The 25,663-nt window shown below is 45.9% G+C and overlaps 1 protein-coding gene across 1 annotated transcript; it reads left to right on the plus strand.

The window, feature by feature from the left end:
- The first annotated feature begins 14,273 nt into the window (after nt 1-14,273).
- On the plus strand, nt 14,274-16,885 carry LOC125545103 (calcium-dependent protein kinase 2). Its single transcript, XM_048708969.2, has 8 exons — nt 14,274-15,202; nt 15,315-15,458; nt 15,548-15,700; nt 15,782-15,897; nt 15,971-16,138; nt 16,211-16,338; nt 16,426-16,525; nt 16,626-16,885. Exons 1-8 carry the CDS (start codon nt 14,551-14,553, stop codon nt 16,719-16,721), a joined length of 1,557 nt encoding a protein of 518 aa, XP_048564926.1. The 5' UTR covers nt 14,274-14,550; the 3' UTR covers nt 16,722-16,885.
- Nucleotides 16,886-25,663: the final 8,778 nt, after the last annotated feature.

The raw sequence follows: 25,663 nt of genomic DNA on the forward strand, positions 1-25,663 counted from the left end.
CGCCGACCGGCCGCGCCCTGCTTCCTTCGCCGCACGCCCTCCAGGTCGTGCGTCACCGCGCCCGGCGTTGGCCGCCAGCCCACGCCGCCCGCTCGCCGGTAGCACCCTCGCCCCGACTGGCCGCTGCTTGCTACTGATGCATGCTGCTGCGCTGCTTTTTTTACTGCTCCTGCTATTTCTAGCCGCCGCTGCTCTTGCCTAGTGCTTGCTACTGTAGATGCTACTAGCTAGCTTTCTTATTTTTACAAGGACTAACCCTCTATACTGTCTCTAAATGGTGGTTAACCAACTACTAACATGAGCAAAAATAGTATGAGTAGAAAGTTTGCATGACGAACTCCATTTTATCCCATTGGACCAAATCTCTTTGATGCCTGGATTAAATCATATAAAAATCGCAAAATGCTATGTTCAGATAATAGAATCAACTCCTAGCTACGTGATGTGTGTGTGCGGAAGCCGTGTGTGGCGGTCATGCTAGTTAGGAGTAGTTTAATTAGTAGGAGTACTAGTTAATTAGTCTAATAGTAGATGACATGTGGATCCCCGCTTCTAAATTAACTAGTTAAATAAACCTATTAAAATACTAGTCAATGACAGGTGGACCCCCTCTAATTATCCACTTAAAAGAAAATGTTGAATATGTGTCAATGACGCTTGGGCCCGATCTGCAGTTTTGACCAGTCAACAGTCAAACAATTGACTGTTGACTTGACTGTTGACTAAGTCAACTGGACCCCTTGGTCCCACCTGTCATCCACTGTGGCTAGCCCATGATGGGTATAGAAAGTATATCCTGTTTTTATTTTCGAATTATAATAAATTCAGAATTAAAAAATCATTTAAAGCTTTAAAAATTAAAATAAATAAATCGTACCTCGGATGAAAATACTTTATACATGAAAGTTGCTCAGAACGACGAGACGAATTTGAATACGCAGCCCATTTATCCGCCACGCATCCCTAGCATAGCGAACACGTAACTTTTCCCCTCCGGCTCCTCTGCCCGAAAACGCAAAACACCGGGGATACTTTCCCGGATGTTTTCCCCCTTCATCGGTACCACCTCGTACCGCGCTAGAGCACACCTAGCACCACGCTTTGTCATGTCATGCATCGTCATGCATTTGTTTGCATTATATTTATTGTTCCTTCCCCTCTTCTCTCGCTAGACACCGAGACCGACGCCGCTGCTACCCAGTACGACTACGGTGTTGACGACCCCTCTCTCTTGCCAGAGCAACCAGGCAAGCCCCCCCTTTGATCACCAGATATCGCCTATTCTTCTCTATACTGCTTGCATTAGAGTAGTGTAGCATGTTACTGCTTTCCGTTATTCCTATCCTGATGCATAGCCTGTCCTTGCTACTACTGTTGTTACCATTACCTGCTATCCTACTGCTTAGTATAGGATGCTAGTGTTCCATCAGTGGCCCTACACTCTTGTCCGTCTGCCATGCTATACTACTGGGCCGTGATCACTTCGGGAGGTGATCACGGGCATATACTATATACTCTACATTGATACATTACCTGTGATACTGTTCGGACATGGGGGCTGAAGGGGCAGGTGGCTCCATCCCGGTAGAGGTGGGCCTGGGTTCCCGACGGCCCCCGACTGTTACTTTGTGGCGGAGCGACAGGGCAGGTTCAGACCACCTAGGAGAGAGGTGGGCCTGGCCCTGTTCGGCGTTCGCGGATACTTAACACGCTTAACGAGATCTGGGTATTTGATCTGAGTCTGGCCATTTGGTCTATACGCACTAACCATCTACGTGGGAGTAGTTATGGGTATCCCGGCGTCGTGGTATCAGCCGAAGCCTTCTTGACGTCAGCGACGGAGCGGCGCGCGCTGGATTGGACTGGAACGCCACTAGGCTAGGTCTGCTTCCGGCCGCCCACGCAACGTGCAGGTGTGCTAAGGGCGATGGGCCCAGACCCCTGTGCGCTTAGGTTTAGACCGGCGTGCTGACCTCTCTGTTGTGCCTAGGTGGGGCTGCGACGTGTTGATCTTCCGAGGCCGGGCATGACCCAGGAAAGTGTGTCCGGCCAAATGGGATCGAGCGTGTTGGGGTATGTGGTGCACCCCTGTAGGGAAGTTAATCTATTCGAATAGCTGTGATCTTCGGTAATAGGACGACTTGGAGTTGTACCTTGACCTTATGACAACTAGAACTGGATACTTAATAAAACACACCCTTCCAAGTGCCAGATACAACCGGTGATCGCTCTCTCACAGGGTGACGAGGGGAGGATCATCGGTTAGGATTAAGCTATACGATGCTACTTGGAGGTCTTCAGTCTACTCTCTTCTATATGCTGCAAGACGGAGGCTGCAAGAAGCATAGTCTTCGATAAGACTAGATATCCCTCTCTTATTCTGGCTTTCTGCAGTTCAGTCCATTGATATGGCCCTTTACACATATATCCATGCATATGTAGTGTAGTTCCTTGCTTGCGAGTACTTGGATGAGTACTCACGGTTGCTTTCTCCTTCTTTTTCCTCTATCCCTTCTACCTGGTTGTCGCAACCAGATGTTGGAGACCAGGAGCCAGACGCCACCGTCGTCGACGACTCCTACTACACCGGAGGAGCCTACTACTACGTGCTGCCCGCTGAGGACGACTAGGAGTAGTTTAGGAGGATCCCAGGCAGGAGGCCTGCGCCTCTTTCGATCTGTATCCCAGTTTGTGCTAGCCTTCTTAAGGCAAACTTGTTTAACTTATGTCTGTACTCAGATATTGTTGCTTCCGCTGACTCGTCTATGATCGAGCTCTTGTATTCGAGCCCTCGAGGCCCCTGGCTTGTAATATGATGCTTGCATGACTTATTTTATTTGTAGAGTTGTGTTGTGATATCTTCCCGTGAGTCCCTGATCTTGATCGTACACGTTTGCGTGTATGATTAGTGTACGATTAAATCGGGGGTGTCACACAACCGCATGTGCAAAAATAAAGTTTCACCTTCCTCCTCGACGGGCAGAGCATATATGTCACATTCTATGGTCTATTCACGAACTTATTAGAGTTCATGCAAGTCTCGTAGACCGTAGGGTTTAACAATCAAAATCATATAGGTGTGTTCTTTCAAATGCTCTGCAAGACAACATCTTTGTTGAACATACCAATCGAAACATAGTAAAGCATGTGTCAACCTACCTTACAGTTGTAAGAGTTTTGCATCTTTACCTAGAGAGGAGTATAGGTTACTCTCCTCTATTAACCAATAGTTCTCATACGCATCTCTCTTGTTGCATTATCCATCATATTTCGTGAGTCCCTTGTCTGCCAGTTTTTGGTCTGATTGAATAGACATAGCAATTATTACTTTGGAGTTTCTCAATTTTCTCACATACGTCAATCGTCTTTTCATGTATCTTGAGGACTTTACATTAACCTTAGAATTGTTTATGTTGAAGTTACAATTTGATTGTCACGATTCAAAAGAATAGCTGTCACTCGTTTTTCAACCACACGCAAGTCCATCAAGAGCTCACACAACTACTCTGTCTGGACAATGGTGGTATCTAAATCTGTAAGTTCTGCTTTCATGGCTGGCCTCATCAAAATGGTCTATTTATAAGACATTCACGACACATCGCCGCCTTCCATGAGTAAATGCATACCCACTTGTAACATAGAGCACATCAAAATTAGGAATCCAATTTAAATCACTATATCCTTCAAGCACAACAGGGTACCCTGAACACTGAATTCCATAACTCACTATACCTTTCAGATAACGCATGACCCTATGAAGTGCAAGCTAATGACCATCACTCGGGTTAGATATGAACCTGCTCAATTCTCTCACAACAAATAGTATATTGGGCCTTGTTGCGCTAGCTAAGTACATGAGTGAATCGATAATTTGAGCGCATTTAAATTGATCTCTCATTTCTTTCTTATTCTTACAGACTGTCTGTCACATCCTAGTTTCCCAAATTTGGACGATGACAAGCCATGCATATGCATTTTGTAGAATTTTAGGAATTAATTTGGCAAATTATAAACCATAATTTATTTAGGGAATTATTTAATTGTCCATATTAAGCCCATTGCAGAAAAATGATTTTCATAATTCCATTGGGCTGGAAATATTTTTCGTATGATCTATACTAGCCCAAATATTTTTGGGTGTTTTTTTAGAATTTTTAGATTTTAATTGAAAATATTTAAGCCACATTCAAATCCTACTTAAAATATGAGAGAAAACTAATAGGCATTGCGCACTTGGGGGCCTCAGGCCAGCAGCAGCCACGGAACCTAGTCGGTTGCGTAGGCACTCAAGGCCCACACAACCCACTTAGCTAGCCAAACCGGTACGCGGGCGTCGATTAAGTCAGAACCGTCAGATCTTCATAGGATCCAACGTCGCACCCAAGCGATTGACTCATTGCCAGGTGGGACCCACCTGGTAGGTTTTCGTCAACTTCTCGCTGATTTTCCTAGGCACGCCCCTGAGCACAACGTACATTTTCTCCACCTTCCCGTGCCCGATCGGCCACGCCGCCATCCCATATAAAAAGCCCTTCACCGCCATCATCCAAAGCCCTCACCCATCTCACATTCTCAACCGCCAGGCCGTTGGAGTTTCGCTTGCCGTTACCGCCGCTACTGCCGTTTGTAGATTCTGGTGAGCACATACGAGACTTTGGGGCAATTTTATACCAATGCATCCACGCACTCTAGCGGATCTTCCGGACACCAAGCACATGCCTAGGTCGACCCGGATTGTGAGTACAAGCATTTCGGAGCACCGTTGTCATCACGAGCACATTTTCGACGAGGTAAGGTTATGCCTGAGCTCGCCATCATGTCCATTCGCTTCATCGCACTCAAGCGCTTCTTGTTGACCCATCGTCGTGACCACAAGACCAGCACACATCATCACCGGCGAAGCCCGAAGCTCGTAATTGCCGCCCACAACTTCAACGGAAGATTCCCGTCGCTTCCGACTAGCCCCAGCACCCCTGACCACAATTGTCACCGCCGTCTATCACTGCGTCCATAGGTATGATTCGCACCACCCAAACCCCCTATTGAGGTCATGCACATCTATCCTGTAGCGTCACCCCGTTGTTCTCTTCTCCGGTGATGAACTCGGGCTGGCAAAAAACTCTAGGCCCATGTGGCCACCAGAGCCGTCCATCGCCTCTCATCGGACGACTACATTTTAATTTAACCGAAGAAGTATGTGTTGATCTCGATAGTCTAGATCCACTTATCTAGATAGTCTAGATTCAAGTTATAGCCCTGTTGGATTGGTATCACGCAATTAGGGCACACCACGTGTCATGCTTTAGTTTAAATAGATTTTCTTGAATTACAAGTAGATGTTGATTATTCAAAAAAGTCAATGTAACTCCAAACCCTTATAACCTTTCACCTTTCATTTTCATTTTTTCCTTTTCAAACCCTTATAATATTGTACTTTTCATGTTCGGCATTCTCTTTTAATTTTTCATTTTAAATTTGTATTCAAGTTTCCAACCCGCTTTCTCGTACAACTTTTTTCTGCCTTTTCTATAGTTTATTTTAAGAACATTTTTAAAATTCATTACCATTTTCTAAATCCATGATTGTTTTAATAACTGAATTTCATGAATATTTTTAATTGGTATTTTTAACTGATGGATATTTTGGAAGCCTCCAACATTTTTTAAGTCATTAAGTTTCTTCTAAAATTTCTTTTTTTTCAAAATTAATGAACATTACTTTAAATCCATGATTGTTTTTCGAATTCCTGATTTTTTTCTAACCTACCCAAAAACCAGTGTCCTATTTTTTTTTCTTTGCTAGATATGCGTTTTTTGGTAAAAGAAAGATCTATATTTTGATAGAACTAAGACGTATAAAAAATACTAATTTTTTTAGACACAAAAAGCTAACTGAGCAGGTCACATAGCCCATGCGGGGCGATTTGATGTCCCAATTCTGTGGGCGCTGCGTTGTCTGGCTTATAGCGAGACATAGAGCTCCGTCGCCTCAGGCGGTCCAAATGGGCGAATCACGCACCCACACATTGACACGTACACTAGTTTTAACCTCTTCCACTAAAAGAACTTGTTTGTCTAAAAAAGAAACTAATAGATTTTTTACCCCCCAAAAAATGTTAATGCAGTGCAAATTTTTTGTTCACTTAATTTAAAATAATATTTGTACCATTCAAAAGACAATGTTCCTGTGTTAAAAAAATGTTCGTGACATTTAAAAATGCCACGTGTTTCAAATAAAAATATAAGTGATATTCCAAAATGTTTAGAAAATAATAATATACTTTTGTGCAATAAAAAAACAAACTATTAAAAAATGTTTTTGACATTTTGAAAATTATCCACACGTTTCGGAAAAAATATGATGACATTTTAAAAATTTGTTTATGCATGTAAGAAAAATGCTCGCATAGGTTTATAATTATTTGTAATACCAAAAGAATGTACATGCCATTTTTAAAAGGTTCACACGTTTGAAAACTATGTTTATGACATTTAAAAAAATACTAATACAATGCACATAAATGATTGCCTAATTCACAAGAAATGTTTCGTATAAAAATGCTTGTGTATTCTTTAACATGTATAAATGAGTATCCTAAAAGTATACGAAAAATGAAGAACATGTATTGGAAAAAGTGCAGATGCCTTGACAAAAACCTAAAACCCTAAGTATACCATTGAAACGCAGAAAACAAAAAAAAAAACCCTTGATGGCAACCAATACAAAATACACATATAAAAAATAAGGAGAAAAGAGACCACACGAAAGCTTCTTAAACCGGTCTAAACCGGTCATAGATGTTCCTAGAACTGCTCCCCCAGGAACCCATATTGGCACAACCCATCTGGCGATCACCTATTAGAAGATGGTATTCCTTCTTGCATCTACTATTTCTAAATAGCTGATACTTACTAACTCTAATTCTCTCAACATGCGGTCTTTCACCTCACCAAGTGTGCTATGTCAGCATCCACTAACACTATTTTATAATCTCATGTAAACCACATGCATACTCTTTGTTCACATAGTACAAGTATGAAACATTTCTACATTAAAAAATAGCAGCATTTGATTTAGATCATGTTCTTCCTACATAATTCATCTAAAATTAATCTTTAAATTTCCGCCACAATGCGCGGGGAAATCACCTAATTAGATGAGATATAACTCCCGCAGATTCTGCCAACAATTTCAATTGTTTGATGAGAATAATCTCCTAGAGGTCCAAGGTCCACATGTACTTATTTTCTGCCGTTGACCCACTTGGACTGATGATATTCACTTATTCATGGCGACGTCAACACAAATTTCCTATTTGCTGCCCATTGCGGTACCGGGGAACTGCCGCTGAATTGGACTGGGAAGGGAGGGAGCGACATTAATTGGGCTGGTCCATTTTAGATTGGAAGAAAGTATAGTTTTCCCTCCTTAAATCCTACTTGATAGATCAATATCCCCCTAAACTCTAAAACCGGATTATTTTTCCCCTAAACTCTGTGAAACCGGATAAATGTGGCCCTCGGGTGGTTTTGGAGAGGATTAAAGGTGGTTTTGCTTGTAACGGTGCTGACTTGGCAAAAGTAGTGTCGTCCGCTCGAGCTTGAGCTCGGCCGTGCACGCGCCTGCCAAACAGCCCCCGGCCGCAGCCCGTCAGCCTCATTCTTGCTCGTGCCCTCCCCTGGATGGCCCTGTCTCTATTGTCACAAGAACAGAACAAACAAGAAAAGTAAAATCAACCATTGATTGTAACACGAGGCTGAGTCCATGGCGTGATTGACTGAGGCCCGAGAGCTTGCAGCGCATGATGCACCAGAGACTCCTCATCGGAGTGCAACTCCAGGACGGAGAGCACTCCTAGATCATGGCCTTGCCGCACAGCACCTTGCTCAACACAGATATCAGGCCACTGCCGGCGGTGGCGCACCTCCTCTTCTTTAACCCGGCGTGGTGGCGGTGCCGTCCAGGGGAGGGCATGCGCGTGAGAGAGGATGCGGGGCCGCGGCCGTGGGTGGTTACAGGTTTGCATTGGGGTGGCTGGGCTGGCGCGTGGACGACCGAGCTCGGTCATGGCCATGGCCGCCGAGCTCAAGCTCGAGCGGGCGACGCGTGCCAAGTCAGCATGATTACAAGCAAAACCACCTTCAATCCACCCCAAAACCACCCCAGGGCCACATTTATCTGGTTTCGTAGAGTTCAGGGGAAAAATGATCCGGTTTTAGAGTTTAGGGGGATATTGATCCATCATGGAGGATTTTAGGGGGAAAACTATACTTTCTTCTTTAGATTGTTATGTTCTTGGTCAGGTCTTAGGCCAACTCCACCGCGCGACCCCAAACGGACGTCCGTTTTGTCCTGTTTTTGTCCCTTTGGGTAGGGATTTGGGGTCGTGTCCGGGCCTGTCCTGGGATGCGGTGGCCGTGCGCCCAGCGCGCGGACGCATCCCGGCCACATCCTGTCCGCGTATTATTTCTTTGCAAGTCCTTAACTTTATTTCATCATTCATTTTTGGTACATGAAAAATACATCATCACATTTTGACTAGTAAAGCAAGACCAAAGAAAACAAAAACCACAAGAATACATTTTAGAAGATACCCAACTTCCATAACTGCTCCCTTGAGTTGGGTTAGGGCTTTCTCGATGCACTCGTTGTTGATCTGTGGAGGAGGAGGCTCGATCTGACATCCTCCTTTCTTCTTCAAGCCAGAAGTCGATGTTGCTTCGTCCTCACACCTAGTCTCGTGTCTAACCTCTAATCTAGCCGCCTCCATCTTGCGTGTTTCTTTCTTCTTCTTCGAGCCTAAAGAAGTAGAGGTTGCTTCCTCGCATCTAGTCTCGTGTCTAGCCTCTAATCTAGCAACAAATGCACTTGTCTCATCTACAGCCTCTATGCTAGCTAAAAGTGCACGAACATCTACTAAATTGCGCTCTATCAATATATCGATGTACTCTTCTTCCCAATACCAAAACTTGCATCCATTCTACACAACAAAATTTGAAGTTAGCACAACTAGTTAAATCTAGAGCACAAACCGAAGCTAAAAAAATTGCATACCCCATCGTTTAAGCACTTGATGAACACCCATCCGGGATGTTCCGGCGTTGTAGACACGCGGCGCACGACCATCCTTGGGCAGTGGTCGCACTTAATGAGTGGCAACGGTGCGCCGGCGAGCTTTTGGGCAAGCACCGAACCCGGCCGACCGCCATTCGTGTATCTGCCGGCGGACCACCGACAGTGCAGATCTGAGCGGCTAGAGGAGGAGCCACTGCGTGCATGTGGCCTTGCGGCCCTGCCAGGGCCTTCCGGCGAGGTGCCCGGCCAGTCCATGGCGCGGCCCGGCCTCCCACAGCCGGCCGAGCTCAAGACCGACCGGATCCGCCCCAAAACCGGCCGGCGGGTGCGCAAACCAGGTGGCCGTGGTCGCGTCCGAGCCCGGCGCCGAGGGGAAGGGGTTGGGCGAGCTCGCGTCCGAACTGCACGGCTGCAATGGCAGCGGCGGCGGCAGCGACGGGAAGAGTGGAGGGGGTGCGGCCGGAGGGAGGGAGGGGGGCGGATAGAAAAAGGCCCGTCTTGTGCCACCGATGGGCGTGCCAGGGGAGGACACGCGCAGACGACCCGCGTGTCCGCGTGGTGTCCGTTTCACCCCAAAAGCGGCGCAAGTTTGGGTCGGGAATGGGTCGAAAGCGGACACAAAGCGGACAAAAGTCCGTTTGCTCCCGCGCGCTGGGCCGCCTTTTTTGTCCCTTTTACCCCAAATGAACGGGGCTGGACAGGATAGGGTCGCGCGATGGAGTTGGCCTTACGACCTCCAAGAAGGTTCCGGTCCAATTCTGGTCCGTGCATTTTGTTTTTCCTTTTTCTATTGTTTCCTTTACCGGTTTCTTTGATTATTTTCCTTTTTCCAAAAATGCTACCATTTTATTATCACTTTTAAAATTTTAAAAAACGTTCGTGGTTAAAAATTTTGAAAATGTTAAAAAAGTTTGGCATGTTAAAAAAATGCAGACTTTTAAAAATGGATGCAAATGTCAAAAAGTTTTTGTTTACTCAAATTTTTTTCACAAATTAAAAAATGTTCGTTTTTAAGAATACGTTCAGAATTTTGAAAATACCAGCTTTTTAGACAAAATGAATTTTTTTAGAAATTACATTCTAAAAAATGTTGGCCTTTAATAAAAAATTTAGAGTTTAAAAAAATTATTTGCGTTCTAAAAAAAACGTAGAAAATTCCGAAAGTTCGTGTTTTCATATTCACTTTTTATAAATAAATGTGCGCATTCTAAATAAACTTATGACAAATTCGATATTTATTGTGTTCTAAAAAAATACACCTTTTATCCCATTTTCAAAAATTGTTCACAAATTTAAAAATATTTCTGCTTATCAATTTTTTTAAAAGCCACCTAAAAATGCATGCTATAATGCACCCGAAGCACTACAGTGGCCGGCTTGCTAGTAGCTACTATGTGCACCCGAGTAGCTAGAGTGCATGCGGAAAACAAACCCGCAAAGCAGTATCTTAATGGGCCCGTCGGGTCGCTCGCACCTGTGTGTCTCCGAGGCAATCTAGCGCAGAATGTGGCACCTAGGAACTCCCATGTTACGCTAAAAAAAGGAGCTCCAATGTCAAACGTCGTGAACAACACACAGTACTTTTTGTAAAAGTTTACGCGTTGCCCCTCTGAACAATGGTTTTGACACATTTCAGTAAGATTTCACGCTAGTTTACATGTCCATCCACACCAATTTCAGTTAGATTTCACACCAGTTGATTACTTTTTTTTGAGGGGTCACACCAGTTGATTACTTTCTATGTTCGTGTCCATCCCCTACCTCAGCCCATTTTACATGGCTCGCTATCTTGTGTCTGCGAAATGCTGACGTTTTGACACAAAGCGTATCAAATAGGATTCGCGCTGCTATACGTCGCTTCCCGCAAGACCGAGTACCATCTCGCCTAAAGCAGAACGTCTAGTGGGCGGCCCAATAATACTACATTAGTTGTTTTCGTTTCTTTCGTTGATAGTTTCGTTCATCTTTTTCTTTTTCTTTCTATGTTTTTAATTTTGTTTATATATTTTCAAAATATTACATATATATTCCAAATATTAAATTAAACTAAATTTAAATTAACTTTACTTATTTTTTAAAAGTTCACCGAGCATTAAAAAATGTTATGAAATGTAAAAATTTGCTCATGCAACTTTTATGGAGTATTTGTACCATTGAATTTCTTTCTTGTAATTTATATAATTTTGACACATTTGAAAATATATAAAATGTCCGCTTAATTATAATTTTTTTTGTACCATTCAAAATATTGTTCACAACATTTAAAAAAAAATGTATGCTTTAAAAAGTATGTTTGTGACATTTTTAGAAAATGTTCATAAGTACTCCCTCCGTTTCTAAGTATAAGCCCTTTTAGAGATTTCAACACGGATTACATACGGATGTGTATAGACATATTTTAGAGTGTGGATTCACTTATTTTGCTCCTTACGTACTCTATATTGAAATCTCTAAAAGGTCTTATATTTAGGAACGGAGGGAGTATAGTGTAAATTTTTTGTTGCGCTGTTTATAAAAATTATTCATTCCATATCAAAACACAGTACTTTTCAGCAAATATTCAGATTTCATAAAAGGGTTACGCGTTGCCCCTTGCACGTAACAAATAATTTGGCAAATTGCGGTTGGATTTCACACCATCTGATTTGTTTCTAGCGCTAGTGGAAACGGATCAAATGCCAAGTACCTCGCGCTCGCTCTTCCACTCTGGTTCAGTTTGGATTTCTTTTTCTTCCCAAACGAAGGGGGCTGTCATTGTGTCAACATCGTGCAACTAGTGGGGTGCAACAAGGGACGGAAGAGGATCGGTGGAAGTCAGTGGTGGTGTGGGGGGAGGCGCAGGGCAAACGTTGGATGCATGTCCGGTGAGCCCTGCCAGCACCGCCACTCACACAACACAAGAGACAGACTATGAGCGGTGGCAAAAATTTCAGGTCTGCAGGTACTAGTGCAGAACATTAATTAGCTAGAAAGAGTGCACGGATCAGTTGGATTTAGAAAGGGATTGAGTCACTTTGCATTTTTCTAGCTTACATGGAAGAGAGTCTCCCAGCAAATAAGATAGTTTGAGAAGAAAACTTTGACAGGAATGAATCATATCAGTCTGTCAGCAAAGGCAACTAACCCAACACGGTGTAATAGTAGGATCGCGTTTTATCTTTCTTGCATTATGAAACATCAGGACAACTCATTCTCTTGTCCTGATTGGACTGATGGTAGGGCAAAATGGACTGTAACATCAGGACAACACATTATCTCTTGTCCTGATTAGACTCATGGTAGAGCCAAATGGACTGTAGCATCAGGACAACTCATCATCAAGATATTGTTAATGCAATGTCACTCAGTATGGTAAAGAGTAGAATGCAACGTATGAGGTCTCATGGATGAGAAGAATTTCTTGCAAATTATTTTGCAACAAACATGGCATTTAAATTCCTCCGTTCGAGGATGTTGATATTTCTGATGGACAACTTATTATCTTGTCCTGATTAGACTCATGGTAGAACCAAATAGACTGTAACACCGGGACACCTCATTATCAAGATACTGTTAATGCAATGTCACTTGTTAGTACGATAAAGAGTAGAATGCAACATATGAGGTCTCATGGATGAGAAGAATTTCTTTCAAATTATTTTGCAACAAACATGGCATTGAAATTCCTCCGTTCAAGGATGTTGATGTTCCTGATGGAAGATCACACCGGTGTTATCAAGTACAGACAAACGATGATCGTTATAGAAGAGAAGTATATCTTGGTATCATCGATCAAATCATTCAAAAGCTTGACAATCGGTTTGATGAGGTTGGGACATGTTGTTTTAATTTCCTTGTTTGTACATATTATTTTAATTAATGGAAAATACCATAGAACAATCGTTCTATGGTCTCGGGACAAAAAAATAATTGGCTTGATGAGGTTAATATGGGTTTGATTATTTGTATGTCCTCTTTATGATGCACTCAAGTTAATGAGACTTCCGTATTCTACCCCATGGACATATGAAGCACGGATTTGATAATGCTTGAATTTCAACTCGCCAACTTTATTGATGATATGAGACAAGATCATAGAGTTAGATGTGTAAGTAATACATTGGTGAGCTCTCTATTATGCTTGTTGAAACAAAAAAGAATGATCTTTATGATTTGGTCTACTTACTCATCAAGTAGGTATTGATCTTACCGGTGGCGACAACGAGTGTTGAAAGAGTATTTTCTGCAATGAATCTAGTGAAAAATAAGTTGATAACTACCACGAGTGATGATCCCTCGAACTACTTCTTAGTGAAATTTATTTAAACGAGGTGTGCTTTTGAAAGTAAGTGAAGATAACATAGTTTCTTTTTTGAGGATAAGATGAGATAGTTGAAACTTTCATGCAATGCAAAAATGGAGAGTTACCTAGTGTTGTAATTTTCTATGTGTGCACCTTTCACGTAAGACTATTTATTTTGTAATTTTGCAAAATCGGAATATTTCCTGAACACTAATTTGTGAGATTTGATCGATTTTTTTTATGTTATTTTTTTCTTATGTTACATGACAATTGGATTAGGTAGATTTACTTTTTTATTCCTAGGTCAGCCACTGTCCCAAACAAAACACAATACTTTTCGAAACCCAAATCATAAGTAGCTACCGACAGGTATGAGCACATGGCAAATCGATCGTTTTTATGACAATTCTAATGAAGCAAGGTTGACAAGTTAGTTGACACACACTGCAATTTTCTGTCAAAAAATAAACTGAAGCACGAAGTTGCCGTGCCTGCCAACTAAAGTTGCCATCCTGACGTCACTAAACTTACTATCGAAAACGTTTGATTTGCCATGTGCTAGTACCTGACGTTCGGGCGTTATCAGATTCCTTGGTAAAAGCCTTACGTGTTCGTGTCCATCCACTGCCTCGGGCTATAGCGAAAACGGATCAAATGCCAAGTGCGTTGCCGCTTACTTTTGGTTCACTTTGCCCTTCCTGCATCCTCCCCCCTAACTGAAAGGGGTTGAGATCGTGTCAGCGTGTGCAACCAGTGGGGCGCAGCGCAGCGACGGGATCGGATCGGAGGTGCACAACAGCTGATCATTAGCCAGAAAAGAGCGCACGAATCAGTTGGACTTGGAAAGTGCTCGAGTCCCCCAGCATTTTCCTAGCCAGCTTTCGTCAACCCGCGCACGCACGCACGAGCAGGACGAGAGTCTCCCAGTTTTCTCCTCTCCTCTCCTCTCAAGGAAGGAACGAAGAAGAAAAAGATAGGACACGAAGGCATTTGGTTCCAAAACGGGGAAGAAAGGCTACAACAAACACAAGGAGAAGGAGGGGAGCGGGCGGGGAGGCCGTTGCGTTTCCCGCTATTTCCTCCTTGCCCACCGCTCCCTATACAGCCTCCGCGGCGGCTGCGTCGCCTTCCCCCCGTGAGGCTCCGCATCCCCCGCATTCTTGACCTCCCCGGCGCCCACCCGCCGGCTCGCCATGGGCAACTGCTGCGCGGGATCCGGGGATGCGGAGCCCGCCGCCGGCGCCGACCCCTCCACGCGCCGCGCCGGCGCCTCCGTGCAGGCCGGCGGCGCCTCGCCCTCCTCCGCGCCCGCCCAGAACAAGCCGCCGGCCGCCATCGGCCCCGTGCTCGGCCGCCCCATGGAGGACGTGCGCAGCATCTACACCGTCGGCAAGGAGCTCGGCCGCGGCCAGTTCGGGGTCACCAGCCTCTGCACGCACAAGGCCACCGGCCAGAAGTTCGCCTGCAAGACCATCGCCAAGCGCAAGCTGTCCACCAAGGAGGACGTGGAGGACGTGCGGCGCGAGGTGCAGATCATGTACCACCTCGCCGGCCAGCCCAACATCGTGGAGCTCAAGGGCGCCTACGAGGACAAGCAGTCCGTGCACCTCGTCATGGAGCTCTGCGCCGGCGGCGAGCTCTTCGACCGGATCATCGCCAAGGGCAAGTACACGGAGCGCGCCGCCGCGGCCCTGCTCCGCACCATCGTCGAGATCATCCACACCTGCCACTCCCTCGGCGTCATCCACCGCGACCTCAAGCCCGAGAACTTCCTCCTGCTCAGCAAGGAGGAGGACGCGCCGCTCAAGGCCACCGACTTCGGGCTATCCGTCTTCTACAAGCAAGGCACGCACGCATGCATTTATCTTCTTCTTCTTTCCCGTCCAAGCAAAATAGCAAATGAAACCGCTTCGTTTCGTTGCTCAAGAAAGAATTCTGGCGCCATTGTTGGCTGCAGGGGAGGTGTTCAAGGACATCGTGGGCAGCGCCTACTACATCGCGCCGGAGGTCCTGAAGCGGAACTACGGGCCGGAGGCGGACATCTGGAGCGTCGGCGTCATCCTCTACATCCTTCTCTGCGGTGTCCCTCCCTTCTGGGCAGGCGAGTCATCTTCTAATCTACAGTAATTAACCCCCCCTAATAACAGTCTAATCGAAACGCATCACTGAGACTTAATTTTGTTGTACCAGAATCGGAGCACGGCATCTTCAATTCCATCCTGAGGGGGCAGATCGACTTCAGCAGCGACCCATGGCCACGCATTTCGTCCGGCGCCAAGGACCTCGTTAGAAAGATGCTCAACTCTGACCCCAAGAAGAGGATATCTGCCTACGATGTCCTCAGTGCGTGCACATCTCTTTGCATTTCACGTACCCCGAGTTCAGAATTCTGATCCAACGATATGCTATTGTTTTGGTGTTCAGACCATCCTTGGATCAAGGAAGACGGAGAGGCGCCTGACACGCCGCTGGACAACGCCGTCATGAACAGGCTCAAGCAGTTCAAGGCTATGAACCAGTTCAAGAAAGCTGCGCTAAGGGTCTGTCCATGCATGGTTCTGAATAATTATTCAGGAACCTCCATTTCTCATGTTCTGAACGGATGGTATGCAGGTCATCGCCGGATGCCTGTCGGAGGAAGAGATCAGGGGGCTCAAGGAGATGTTCAAGAGCATGGACTCGGACAACAGCGGCACCATCACCGTCGACGAGCTCCGGAAGGGCCTGGGGAAACAGGGGACCAAGCTCACGGAGGCCGAAGTGGAGCAGCTTATGGAAGCCGTAAGTCTCTCTATCTACATTAATTACTAGGTCCATGGAGATAGCGGCCCGTTTTGAGCTTTGCTGGTCCAGGCCGACGCCGACGGGAGCGGGACGATCGACTACGATGAGTTCATCACGGCGACGATGCACATGAACAGGATGGACCGGGAAGAGCACCTCTACACCGCCTTCCAGTACTTCGACAAGGACAACAGCGGGTACGTAACCTGACAAGTTCACATTCTCTCCTCATCGACAGACATGAACTCACTCATTCTTGGCCTTTCCATGGCTGCCGCATGCAGCTACATTTCCAAGGAGGAGCTCGAGCAGGCCCTTCGGGAGAAGGGGCTTCTGGACGGCAGAGACATGAGCGAAATCGTGTCGGAAGTCGACGCCGACAACGTAATTAACGAGTGTATTCTTTGTTGATGGTGGATGGATGCGTGCGTGCGTGCGTTGCGTTGGCCAAATGATGGTCTGAAAGCTCGCCGTGGCTGTGCAGGACGGGAGGATCGACTACAGCGAGTTCGTGGCGATGATGAGGAAAGGGGCCCCCGAGGGGGCCAACCCCAAGAAGCGGCGCGACGTCGTGCTATAGGGGACGGCGGCTTGGTCGAGGAAGCCGGCGGTCGATCCGCAACAGAACAGCAAGCGATCGAGCGTGCGTGCGAGGCAGCTCGCGACGACGACGACGACGACGATAACGAGCTCATGTACATTTTTCACAGAAGAGGTCGAGTAGCAAATGTTCATATATATACCGTGGGATTGGGAGTCGAAAATGTTGGTACGCTGTCGGGCACGTATCTTCTTCTCTGGTTCTGCTGGTTCCCTTGACTGCCAGGGGAATTAGTTTAGTATGTACTGTATACATCAGTTGAGTAAGTTGGACATTTTTGAGCCTGAATTTGTACGCGGTTTCAGCCTTGAAAATGTGCAGGTATGTAACTTGAGTGAAGTAACGAGCGTGTTGTTGATGTGTCTCTCGCGTGCTTCCAAACTCTCTATGGCTCGTGGAACAGCATGAAGTACAACTGTACAAGCAGGCAGCTTATTTACATGTAGAACAGGAAGGCAGAATCAAGATCAATGGCTCAGCGGCAAGTGGCCTCAACGAACTCTGCTCATGAGTGCATGCCTGTCTGCTCCGCTCTTCTGCGGGCCGAGCTAGCCATGAAGTACGCGTGCAAAAGATAAGGCTCAACATGAGTCCGACTTCAAATCAAATTAACAAAGCCATAGCACATAATAGGTGCATACAACTTGCATAGTAGGACCACGAACACAAATATATTGATAAAAATATAAATGGATTAGATCTAAAATCATGGCACTCAGGCCCTAGTGATAAGCATTAATCATATCAAAGTCATAGCAATATCAATCTCAAAACATAGTGAATACTAGGGATCAAGCCCTAACAAAACCAACTTGATTACATGATAAATCTCATCCAATCCATCACTGTTCAGCAAGCCTACGAAAGAATTACTCATTCCCGGCGGTGAGCATCATGAAATTGGTGATGGAGAATGGTTGATGATTACGACGATGAAAGATCCCCCCTCTCCGGATCTCCGAACGGACTTCAGATCTGGCCTCCCGATGAAGGACAAGAGGTGGCGGCGGCTCCGTATCGTAAAACGCGATGAAACTTTCTCTTCTATTTTTTCTCGGGAAATAGGAATTTATAGTATCCAGATTAGGGTCAGCGAAGCCTCGTGGGGCCCACTACCCACCAGGGCGCACCCCGGGGGTGGCACGCCCTGGTGCCTAGTGGACAGTAGGGCCCCTCCCACCGGTGGGTCTTTGCTCTAGTATTTTTCTTTTTTTCCAATTTTTTTTTCAAAAAGTTTCGTCCAATTTCGAGAACTTTTATTTCTGCACAAAAAACAACACCTTGATAGTTCTGCTGAAAACAATGTTAGTCTAGGTTAGTTTCACTCAAATGATGCAAATTAGAGTCCAAAATAAGAGCAGAAATGTTTGGAAAAGTAGATACGGCGGAGACGTATCGGTGGTTTAATAAGAATATTTGTATTAAGGTTTGTGATTCCCGAAGCATGCACGTACAGTATTCCGTTATGCTAAGAAGTTGGAGCACGATTTATTATTAAGTGTTCCTTTGCGTGAAGGTCAGAGGCGTGCGATGGTTAACTCCTACAAACCTTCCCCCTAGGGGCATGCGTACTACTCCCTCCGTTCCGAATTACCCGTCGCAGAAATAGATGTATCTAGAACTATAGTTCTAGATACATCTATTACGGAGGGAGTAGTACTTTGCTTCGAGGGCTACTAAATTTTCGTAATAAGTATGTGAGTTCCTTATGACTAATTTAAGTCCATGGATTATACACACTCTCACCTTTCCGCAATTTGCTAGCCTCTTCGATATCATACATTGCCCTTTCTCACCTCGAGATGTGATGAAAACTTCGCTGGTGCATCTAAACCTCGTGATATAATACACTCTATCACACATAAGCCTCCTTATATTTTCCTCAAAATAGCCACCATACCTACCTATTATGGCATTTTCGTAGTCATTTCGAGATATATTGCCATGCAACATCCACCGTTTCGTTTATTGTGACACACATCATCATTGCCATATTGCTTTGCATGATCATATAGCTGACGTAGTATTTGTGTCTCAACCACCATTCATCATTATCATACATCACTACAAAAAAAAACACATCCGTGACATTTTGGGCCGAACGAAATTTTTTCTATCATACTTACGACACTTCTATGACGATAATTGTGACAAAACCCGGTATCATCATAGATGTGGCGGGATCCTACTTCTATGACAAAAAATCATGACAGAAAATGGGTTTTTCATCCTGGGCGGGCCGGAGACGCAGTTGCATGACATTCTTTGGGCTGTCCATGACGGAAAAAACCATGGTAGAAGCGAGGGCGAGGAAAATTTCGAGGAGTTCCGGTTACGGTGGGTGGTCGGGGGCCGAGCGATGCACGTTTCTCTCGTACACGTACGCGCGTGTGTGCAAGGCGTTGGGCTCTAACTGAACCTGAGCGATTGCACTAGCTACGTTACTGAACCCGAGTGATTCCTTCGCTACTGCTGCTAATTGAAGCCGATCGATGCTGCCTCTGGATAAACAGTGAGCATTGCTGGGGGGGGGGGTTGGATGAACAGTTCCCGGTGGGGGTGGATGAACAGGACCCCGTGGTGTTGGCTCTGAATGAACAGGACCCCGATCGATCGAGCCGGTTGGGGCTGGATGAACAGGACCCCGTGGAGGGCTGGATGAACAGAACGACCCCATGGAGGGCTGGATGAACAGTAGTCCATGGAGGGGTGGTTGAACAGGAGCCCGTGGAGAGGGCTGGTTGAACAGTAGCCGGTGGAGTAGCGCGCGGTGAAGGCTGGATGAACAGGAGTCCGTGGATGATCAGTCGCAAGTGGAGGCTGGATGAGGTCGACGGTGGATGAACAGTAGCCCATGGAGGCTGGGGGGGGGGTCGATAGTGGAGATGAATAGTATTCCGTGGAGTCCCGTTTTGTGGTACACCACACCCCTCCCGATGAACAGGACCCCCATTTCGACTATAGCGCTCCAACACAAGTCCGTTTCTTCCGTTTTGCGGTACGCCACACCCTTCCCGATCAACAGGACCCCGTTTTGACCGTAGGAGGTCCAACACAAGTCCGTTTCCTCCTTTTGCGGTACGCTAGACCCCTCCGAATGAACAGGATCCCGTTTCGACCATGGCCGGTCGAACACAAGGCCGTTTCCTCTGTTCTGCGGTACGCCAGACCTCGTTTCCATCGGCTGTTCCGTCCAAGCCGGTTGGCTCCCACGTGTTCCGTTGCCTCCCGATGAACACGGCGCATTCCGTTGCCTCCCCATGAACACGATGACGACGCAATTTCTCCGTTCCGACCCAGCCATGTACACGAGCCCTGGCCGTACATATGCGCGAGTAGGCGTTCGAGACCCCGCCCATATGTACGTACGTGGCCGTATTTTCTCTCTTGCACACTAGCTGCTGTACGTACGTGTACATGCTACATGCGCGTCTCTACTACGACACATGCACGCTCTACATCGACCAGTATGTACGTACACATTCGCGACCAAAATGACAACGCTACGTACGCTTCGACAAGGTGGGTCCCGACTGTCAGGCACTTTGTTACGTGCGAAGATATAGCTGGTGGGTCCCAGCAGTCAGGGGGGCGAATCGTTTTTTTGCCCGGACGCACTTCCTTGCGTGCGAAGATGTAGCTGATAGGTCCCAGCAGTTAGGGGGGAATCATTTTTTTTGCGAAATACGGTGGCCCGTCCGGTGGGTCCCCGCTGTCAGGTGCAGGAATAATTATTTTGCACGTAATAAGTAGGCACTTCCTTGCAGCTGCCGTGGACCCAGCTGTTGGCCTCTCCACGTACAGTACTCTTCCGATAGAAGTCGGTCGTTGACCACATTGACCACGCCGCGCCGAGAGCACCAAGGCGGTGGACGACGGCGAGGCCTAGGAAGGGGACGACACGGAGCCAGGGAAGACGCGACAATGGATGCCCACGCGGACAGGAGTACGAGGGTTCACTGGTTCGGCTGCGGTGTGAGGCTGCCGTCGCCGCAGAATAACATAGGGTGTGGGTGAGTAGAGGGATGGCCTGGCCAGCGGTGGGAGTAGTAGAGGGCGGTGAGGCCTCCACGGCATCGCAGCCGGCCACGGGAGGCAGGAGCACGAGGCACGACCGGCGCTGGTTTGGGCGGCTGGAGCAAGAAGACCAGAGGTTGAAGAAGCACTACGGCCGTTGGATGGACATCGTACGGTCACTGGAGCTAGAATCGTGTATATTGACTAAGTTGACAAAGCCCTCCGTCCCGGTCAACTTAATAGGCCCACAAGTCAGCCTCCCACTATACTGGGTCCCAGCTAGCAAGGGGAGTATTCATTTTTTTGTGCGTAATAAGGAGGCACTTCCTTGCGTGCGAAGATATAGCTGGTGGGTCCGAGCTGTCAGCGGCGGTAACGTTTTTCTGTGAAATACATGTTGGGGAACATAGCAGAAATTCAGAATTTTCCTACGTGTCACCAAGATCAATCTAGGAGATACTAGCAACGAGAGAGAGGGAGTGCATCTCCATACCCTTGAAGATCGCTAAGCGGAAGCGTTCAAGTGAACGGGGTTGATGGAGTCATACTCGTCGTGATCCAAATCACTGATGATCCTAGCGCCGAACGAACGGCACCTCCGCGTTCAACACACGTACGGTTGGGAGAGATGTCTCCTCCTTCTTGATCCAGCAAGGGAAGGTGAGGTTGATGGAGATCCAGCAGCACGACGGCGTGGTGGTGGAAGTAGCGGGATCCCGGCAGGGCTTCGCCAAGCACAAGCGGAAAGGAAGAGGTGTCACGGGAGGGAGGGAGGCGCCAGGGCTTCAGATCTCGCTGCCCTCCCTCCCCTTCACTATATATAGGGGCCTAGGGGGGCACCGGCCCCTTGTAGATCCCATCTAGGGAGGGAGGCGGCAGCCCTAGGGGTGGCTTGGCCTCCAAGCCAAGTGGAGGCGCCCCCATCCCTTAGGGTTTCCAACCCTAGGCGCATGGGAGGACCAAGGGGGGGGGGGCGCACCAGCCCACTAGGGGCTGGTTCCCACGCCCCTTCAGCCCATGGGGCCCTCCGGGATAGGTGGCCCCACCCGGTGGACCCCCGGGACCCTTCCGGTGGTCCCGGTACAATACCGATGACTCCCAAAACTCTCCCGGTGGCCGAAATTGGACTTCCTATATATAAATCTTTACCTCCGAACCATTCCGGAACTCCTCGTGACGTCCGGGATCTCATCCGGGACTCCGAACAACTTTCGGTTAACCGCATACTAATATCTCTATAACTCTAGCATCACTGAACCTTAAGTGTGTAGACCCTACGGGTTCGGGAGACATGTAGACATGACTGAGACAACTCTCCGGTCAATAATCAACAGCGGGATCTGGATACCCATGTTGGCTCCCACATGCTCCACGATGATCTCATCGGATGAACCACGATGTCGAGGATTCAATCAATCCTATATTCAATTACCTTTGTCTATCGGTACGATACTTGCCCGAGATTCGATCGTCGATATCCCGATACCTCGTTCAATCTCGTTACCGGCAAGTCTCTTTACTCGTTCCATAACACATCATCCCGTGATCAACTCCTTGGTCACATTGTGCACATTATGATGATGTCCTACCAAGTGGGCCCAAAGATACCTCTCCGTTTACACGGAGTGACAAATCCCAGTCTCGATTCGTGCCAACCCAACAGACACTTTCAGAGATACCCGCAGTGCACCTTTATAGCCACCCAGTTATGTTGTGACGTTTGGTACACCCAAAGCATTCCTACGGTATCCAGGAGTTGCACAATCTCATGGTCTAAGGAAATGATACTTGACATAAGAAAAGCTTTAGCATACAAACTACACGATCTTGCGCTAGGCTTAGGATTGGGTCTTGTCCATCACATCATTCTCCTAATGATGTGATCCCGTTATCAACGACATCCAATGTCCATGGTCAGGAAACCGTAACCATCTATTGATCAACGAGCTAGTCAACTAGAGGCTTACTAGGGACATGGTGTTGTCTATGTATCCACACATGTATCTGAGTTTCCTATCAATACAATTCTAGCATGGGTAATAAATGATTATCATGAACAACGAAATATAATAATAACTAATTTATTATTGCCTCTAGGGCATATTTCCAACAGTCTCCCACTTGCACTAGAGTCAATAATCTAGTTCACATCGCTATGTGATTAACACTCAAGGTCACATCCCCATGTGACTAACACCCAAGAGTTTACTAGAGTCAATAATCTAGTTCAAATTACCATGTGATTAACACTCAATGAGTTCTGGGTTTGATCTTGTTATGCTTGTGAGAGATGTTATAGTCAACGGGTCTGAACCTTTCAGATCCGTGTGTGCTTTACAAATCTCTATGTCATCTTGTAGATGCAGCTACCACGCTCTATTTGGAGCTATTCCAAATAACTGTTCTACTATACGAATCCGGTTTACTACTCAGAATCATCCAGATTAGTGTCAAAGATTGCATCGGCGTAACCCTTTACGACGAACTCTTTTATCACCTCCATAATCGAGAAAATTCCTTAGTCCACTAGTTACTAAGGATAACCTTGACCGTTGTCCTGTGATCCATTCCTAGATCACACTTGTACCCCTTGACTGACTCATGGCTTGGCACACTTCAGGTGCGGTACACAGCATAGCATACTATAGAGCCTATGTCTAAAGCATAGGGGACGACCTTCATCCTTTCTCTCTCTTCTGCCGTGGTCAGGTCTTGAGTCTTACTCAATACTCACACCTTGTAACATAGCCAAGAACTCCTTCTTTGCTGATCTATTTTGAACTCCTTCAAAATCTTGTCACGGTATGTATTCATTTGAAAGTACTATTAAGAATTTTTGATCTATCCTTATAGATCTTGATGCTCAATATTCAAGTAGTTTAATCCAGGTTTTCCATCGAAAAACACTTTTCAAATAACCCTGCATGCTTTCCAGAAATTCTACATCATTTTTTTGATCAACAATATGTTAACAACATATACTCATCAAAAAATTCTATAGTGCTCTCACTCACTTCTTTGGAAATACAAGTTTCTCATAAACTTTGTATAAACCCAAAATCTTTGATCATCTCATCAAAGCATATATTCCAATTCCGAGATGCTTACTCCAGTCCTTAGAAGGATTGCTGGAGCTTTGCATACTTGTCAGCATCTTTCAGGATTGACAAAACCTTCTGGTTGTATCACATACAACCTTTCCTCAAGAAAAACGTCGAGGAAACAATGTTTTGACATCCTTTCTGCAAGATTTCATAAATAATGCAGTAACTGCTAACATAATTCCAACAGACTCTTAGCATCGCTACGAGTGAGAAAGTCTCATCATAGTCAACTCCTTGAACTTGTCGGGAAACATCTTAACGACAAGTCAAGCTTTCTTAATGGTGACACTTACCATCAATGTCTGTCTTCCTTTTAAAATCCATCTGCACCCAACAGCCTTACGACCATCAAGTAGTTCTTTCAAAGTCTATACTTTGTTTTATACATGGATCCTCTCTCGGATTTTTATGGCCTCGAGCCATTCGTCGGAATCTGGGCCCACCATCGCTTCTCCATAGCTCGTAGGTTCATTGTTGTCTAGCAACATGACTTCCAAGACATGATTACGTACCACTCTGAAGTAGTACACATCCTTGTCGACCTATGAGGTTTGGTAGGGACTTGATCCGAAGTTTTATGATCACTATCATAAGCTTCCATTTCAATTGGTGTAGGTGCCACAGGAACAACTTCCTGTGCCCTGCTACACACTAGTTGAAGTGACGGTTCAATAACCTCATCAAGTCTCCACCATCCTCCCACTCAATTCTTTCGAGAGAAACTTTTCATCAAGAAAGGACCCGTTTCTAGAAACAATCACTTTTGCTTCCGGATCTGAAATAGGAGGTATACCCAACTATTTTTGGGTATTCTATGAAGATGCATTTATCCGCTTTGGGTTCGAGCTTATCAGCCTGAAACTTTTTCACATAAGCATTGCAACCCCAAACTTTTAAGAAACGACAGCTTAGGTTTCTCTAAACCATAGTTCATACGGTGTCATCTCAATGGAATTGTGTGGTGCCCTATTTAAAGTGAATGCAGTTGTCTTTAATGCCTAACCCATAAACCATAGTGGTAATTCGATAAGAGACATCATGGTATGCACCATATCCAATAGGGTGCAGTTATGATGTTCGGACACACCATCACACTATGGTGGTCCAGGCGGTATTAGTTGTGAAACAATTTCCACAATGTCTTAATTGTGTGCCAAACTCGTAACTCAGATATTCATCTCTATGATCATATCATAGACATTCTATCATCTTGTCACGACGATCTTCAACTTCACTCTGAAATTACTTAAACCTTTCAATAATTCAGACTTGTGTTTCATCAAGTAAATATACTCAGCATCTACTCAAATCATCTGTGAAGTAAGAACATAACGATATCCACTGCGTGCCTCAGCACTTATTGGACTGCACACATCAAAATGTATTACTTCCAACAAGTTGCTTTCTTGTTCCATCTTACTGAAAACGAGGCCTTTCAGTCATCTTGCCCTTGTGGTATGATTTGCATGTCTCAAGTGATTTCAAAATTAAGTGAGTCCAAACGATCCATCTGCATGGAGTTTCTTCATGCATATCTACCAATAGACATGGTTCGCATGTCTCAATCTTTTCAAAACGAGTGAGTCCAAAGATCCATCAACATGGAGCTTCTTCATGCGTTTTATACCAATATGACTCAAATGGCAGTGCCACAAGTATGTGGTACTATCATTACTATCTTATATCTTTTGGCATGAACATGTGTATCACTACGATCGAGATTCAATGAACCATTCATTTTAGGTGCAAGACCATTGAAGGTATTATTCAAATAAACAGAGTAACCATTATTCTCCTTAA

The sequence above is a fragment of the Triticum urartu genome, chromosome 3A (assembly GCF_056163025.1).
Source record: "Triticum urartu cultivar PI428250 chromosome 3A, HENAU_Tu73, whole genome shotgun sequence".
NCBI lineage: Eukaryota > Viridiplantae > Streptophyta > Magnoliopsida > Poales > Poaceae > Triticum > Triticum urartu.

Excerpts from the sequence above, each read along its gene's own strand:
- LOC125545103 (XM_048708969.2), top strand. The coding sequence starts at position 14,551 with ATGGGCAACTGCTGCGCGGGATCCGGGGATGCGGAGCCCGCCGCCGGC. Across the intron at positions 15,701-15,781 it reads ATCTGCCTACGATGTCCTCA|ACCATCCTTGGATCAAGGAA; the intron begins GTGCGTGCACAT and ends TTTGGTGTTCAG. Across the intron at positions 15,898-15,970 it reads TCAAGAAAGCTGCGCTAAGG|GTCATCGCCGGATGCCTGTC; the intron begins GTCTGTCCATGC and ends GATGGTATGCAG.